The 5373-nt window shown below is 38.4% G+C and overlaps 1 protein-coding gene across 1 annotated transcript; it reads right to left on the bottom strand.

Annotated features, from left to right (window-relative positions):
• Positions 1-1641: 1641 nt before the first annotated feature.
• LOC109191088 lies at positions 1642-4770 on the bottom strand. The gene is made up of 5 exons (XM_019341661.1): positions 4756-4770; positions 3999-4196; positions 3194-3268; positions 2986-3068; positions 1642-1908 (listed from the first exon to the last, which is right to left on the bottom strand). The coding sequence occupies exons 1-5, from the start codon at positions 4768-4770 to the stop codon at positions 1893-1895; spliced, it is 387 nt and encodes a 128-aa protein (XP_019197206.1). The 3' UTR covers positions 1642-1892.
• Positions 4771-5373: the final 603 nt, after the last annotated feature.

The following is a 5373-nucleotide window of genomic DNA, read 5'->3' on the forward strand; positions in this document are numbered from 1 at the left end:
CCCCAATTTGGTTGCGATCAAATTGGTTATTCCTGAGCTGCGGTTCAGAAGCTGGCTGCGGTCAGATTTACACTCTCGGGCTGCGGTCCACCGTTTGGTTGTGATCAAACGTTTTACATGAGCTGCGGTTCATATTCCTGGATGTGGTCAGATGACTACTCTCGGGCTGCGGTCCACTGTTTGGTTGCGATCAAATATTATGATGAGCTGCAGTTCATCGGTCGGTTGCGATTGACCCCTCCGTGTTGCGATACGGGGCAGGGTGCTGCGGGGCCGTGTCAGAGCTATATGCGCTGACCCTCATGTATGGGCATGCGATTGGTCCTGTGGCGCCAACAAAGTGTGCTATGTGATGAGATATGGATGGTTTGATGTTATAAACGTTATGAAATCGTGACCATAGGAGACATGCTAGTAAACTGTATATGCTTGATTATGACTATTGGTTGTGCTTATCCCTATCTGTAGAGTCTATTCCCTGTTTTGAAAGCTAGAGTCCCTCAGGATATATCTTCATGCTTCAAAATGGTTTTTCATATATCTATGTATATATCTATATGTATTGTATTTCAACGCGTTGGAGTGGGTTACCAGCATCTCTCGCTGAACAGATATATTTGGCTTTCAGGCACAGAGGAGTAGACACTGGAGCACGCTAGAATCTTGGAGCATAGAAGTAGATAGTTTCCCTTTCGGCCTGCGTGCCATGCTTATGCATTTACATCGTCGAGGATATTAGTTAGTTAGCCTGTGCACCTGAGTTCTCTAGCTCAGGTGTGGCATAACACCCTGTACTATTTATATTATGTTTTGGGATTTAATGAGAACTTACCTTTATTATATAAGCTTCAAAAGTTTTAAAATTTCGGGGTGTTACAGAAACTGAAACTGGGGACGAAGATCCTACGAATCAATTGGAAGAAAACCCAGAAGAAGAATTCTGTCTAGGATGAAGAGATGTGAGTCCTTGAAAACTACCCCCCTTTTATTTTAAGACAGCTTACTTAGTTCGATTACTTAGGATCCCCGTATTTTTTTTTAATGAAAATTAATTAATTAGTTTGAACAGATTAATTCTCTTACTCTGCCCCTCGGGCTAATTAGAAACTAATTCGTTCCTCTTATAATCTACGAACCCCGAAACCAATACTTTGTAAGCTTAAGGATGCAATTAAAAAGCCTAAACTCGCACTACAAGAAAATTGGCCATTAGTGAGAGGTAAAACCGTCACTAAAAGCTCAAAAACCATCATAAAAGACTTTTAATGACGGGAAATTTACCGTCGTCACCCGTCGTTATTTCTTCCGTAGATTAAAGTAAATAGCGACGGGATATGGTGCCATCATTAATAATCATATAGTGATGGTGTATTTACCGTCATTAAAACATTCTTTTTGTGACCAAGAATCCCGTCACTAATACAACTACTCACTAGCATAATTCCCTCTCATTATATTCTTGTAATGATGAAAACTCCCGTCGTTAATATTACTATTTTCCTGTCACTAAAAATTATAATTTAGTGTCAAATATTAATTTTCTAATTTTGTATATATTTTTACTTCTCAATAAATATTAATTTTTGTGATACATTTTTTCTCACTAATCAAAATTATGTTATGTTAATTTTTTTCATAATGCAATCAAAGTAAACTCGATCAATATATTATAAGATATCATCATCATTACCAAAATGAAATGTTTCATACAACTTTGTAAAGACTAAAGACAAAGAAACTAATTATAACAAATAACCATAGTAATGTATCTATTGGGCGTTGGCTATTTTGAAAGGTGAAACTGTACAAATAAACATGTTTACTTAAGAGAAAAGCTGCCTTGAAGCAAAAATGTGCAATTTACTTTCTGGTGTTAGGTATGCCCTTTTTCATTAATAGCTTTGCCACCTGGTAGATAAAAGAGTCAAAGACAATATACTCAGTATAATTGAATATATAATAATATGCAATTAAATATCATGCATGCACTTTCACATATCGAAGGTGTATATTGAAGCATTTAACTCACAATTCAACCAATCGAAGCAGATAGATGAAGGGCCAAGAAATACATAGTGTGCAATTCAAGTTATATATTCAGAGATAAAACTCACAACTCAAAAAATAATTTACTGTAAACCCATCTCCAATCCCCCACTTCTAACCCCAACCAAATCCACCCCACTTCTAATTCATTGACCTTTGTCAAAATTTCAAGTGGCTTGCTACTGGCTTTAACAAAAAGTCGTCCAACATAGCTGAAATCAGAGAAGATCAGATCAAAAGCACAAACATGAATCTCCATTCCCAATAATGGGAAAAAGGATCCCAAGTATATAAGCATTGTTACATGAAGATCTATTCACAAGAATGGAAGGACTCAAAGTATACCAGCATGTTTGGATGATGTTTCATTAAGAACCGCATGCATGTTGGAGACCCAATATAGAAAAAGTAATAGTGTTGAGAGCAAAAGCCAAAGCATGAAGCTCAATTCATAAGTACAGAAATAAAGAGCCAAGTACACAATTCACTTGTCCAGCATGTTCCAGTAACACCATGTGCATGAAGAAGACCAAATATAAAGAAAACAATGGTGATAGTTGGCTTAAATAAAAGAATGAAAAAACTAAAACAGAGTCACAAATATTGTACAAGCATCAGCGGTAGTTCATAATCTATCTTTCTTAAGTGTAAGCAATATGCATAGCGTAGTGTAAGCAATTGCATAACAATATGCTATTACAAATAAAATATGTTTCATACAAATTAATTATCATATGAACCTAGATGCCAATCTGATAATCATTTCACATTATTACATCCATAGGAGTACCAAAAGTTAGTGATGAATCTTTTTCATGCAGATTTTACTTTAAATTGTTTAAATAGGTTCACATTAGACAAACATGGAATGGCTATCTCTTTGAATAACCAAATGTTATCTAACAAACAAACAAAAAAAAAACTGAGCAAGTATAATACCGTATCTCCTGCCTAAGAGGGTCATAACGTTTGAAGAATAGAAGAATGTCTGGTCTCTCTGGCAGAGGGATGGATTCCCAATCCTATATGGAAGCACAATATTTCATAGAGAGATGAGAATTAATGACTATTTCAGGAAAAATATCATTTGAGAGAAATGATTGCAACTGTCATAAGGAGGTAGATCACTGGGCAAGTCCACCATTACCTTGCCAAGTTCTATTTCCATAAACAAGGTTAGCTCAGCTTTTTCTTCATTCGATATTTCAGTCAGTTTGCCAACCTTAAAAATACAGTATGGAAGAGTATCAATAAAATCCATTGAGTTTGCAGACATAAGTGAAAAACAATATACATAAATAAGTAATAGAAACAAAATACCACTCAAAAGAATAAGAGATTTCCAAACAGAAATGGTGGAGACAACAGGAGAGCAATGAAGCTGTACAAACTCTAGGATCATTACATCAACTCACCATATTTCAGATAGCCAACAAAAATATAACCATAAAATTTCCAATAGCTGCAGAACATAAGTAATGAAAACAAAAATATTGTCATAAAATTTCCAATAGCTGCAGAAGCAATGAAACTACGAAGGCAGGAGCACCAAGAGCTCTCAGAGCCAGAAATGTTTGTAAATAAATTCAGCACAGAGCCACAGAACCAAAATCTTGAATTTACATTTTACTACATCTCTCCAACTGACAGTCTCTCTCCAAGTTACTTCTAGAAACAACAAAACACATTCACAAACACATGAAGAACAAAAAATTCTCTTATTGCAACAAAAGTCATTTCAATAGTATATTAACCCATCAAACTGAACAAGAATAAAAACCTAAACCTACAAACTAAAAATTCTTACAATGTCAACAATTAAGCCACTGGAGAAACACTACAAAATTTTAAAACTAAACATCTATATGATTTTCTTTATATAAATCAAACTATCAAAGTGAACAAATAATCAAATAGAAATTATAAAATTAGTATGCAAGTTAGTAACTTACCTTGATAATTGGAACTTGGAAGAAGGGAAGAACCAAGAGTCTGACTTGGGTGAGGGCCGTGAGGCGTTGAGGCTGACTGGTTGAGAGGCGACCGGCAACTCGGTGACGCGCGAGGCAGTGAGCGCCTGAGCAGCGAAGGGCAAGAGGACTGTGTTGAGACTGATAGCTGGCTGGCTGCGACTCCTGTCTCCTACAGTCCTTCGAGAGATTAAGAGACAGAGCGAGACAGAGAAGGCAGAGAGGGCTGCGCGACTGGCCGGTGATTAGGATGTTAGGGTTCGCGGACGAGAGACGGAGAGATTGAGAGGCAAAATGAGTGATACTGGTTGAGAGGAAGATGTGTGGTGGTCAAATTTTATGTACTCCGTACAAAACAAGAGGGCGCCTAAAAATAAATGTTTTGGAGGGAATAAAATTTTAGTGGATTAATTTTCAGATATCAATAGTGAGGGTAATAACATTTTTGGTACCAATAGTGAGAGTATATTTTTAAAATAAATATACAATTAAAATTCCGTCACTAAATCATAAACCTTTAGCTATAGTAATTTTTAACTCTCACAAAAGCTAGGCAAATAATACATTTAGTGAGGGGTTTTTCTACCCGTCACTAATTTTTTGTCGCTAAAGATTGTTTTTCTTGTAGTGTTGGAATTTTTCCCACCTTGAGACAACGAATGGTAAAACCCCTCAAGAACATAAAACGAGTGCACCAAAAGCACTAATATCACTAGTGGGATTCAGACCATAAACTTACCACTACCAAACTCATGCCTTAACCATTAAACCATCATTATTTCTTAAAATCCAAAGAAGACAAAACCTTCTTAACCCCCTTTCCAAATCCCTAAAATCCAAAATCCCCAAATCAAAACCTTTCTTCTTCCCATGTTCTCTCTCTCTCTCTCTCTCTCTCTCTCTCTCTCTCTCTCTCTCTCTCTCTCTCTCTCTCTCTCCATTTCCCCTCTCACTCTCACCCACTTCAGCCGAACCCCCCCAAGGACCCTTCAACTACACGGCCACACCCCAGGCACCACCCAGCTGCCGACCGCGAATCGCCAACCGCCCACTGCCACCGCACCGCCCTCCCACGCCAACCGCTGACCTAGCAGCCGCGAACCACGGACGCCACTACTGCCGCCCCTTTCCGACAACGCCACCTCGCCGAGCCCGCCGTCGCCTCCAGACGAACGGACAGCCTAGTTGCAGCGGTGACCCCCACCATCGCGACGTCGCCACCACCTCGCCGCAACCCCCGCCGGAGAACCCACTGGAAACCCCACCAGAAAAATCAAGTCCCAAGATTTGTTCAACGACGCCGAGGAGTGTTGGGAGTGTTCTTAGAAATAAAGAACAATACGTACCCCAAGTTGGT

This window comes from Ipomoea nil, unplaced genomic scaffold (genome assembly GCF_001879475.1).
Source record: "Ipomoea nil cultivar Tokyo-kokei standard unplaced genomic scaffold, Asagao_1.1 scaffold0205, whole genome shotgun sequence".
NCBI lineage: Eukaryota > Viridiplantae > Streptophyta > Magnoliopsida > Solanales > Convolvulaceae > Ipomoea > Ipomoea nil.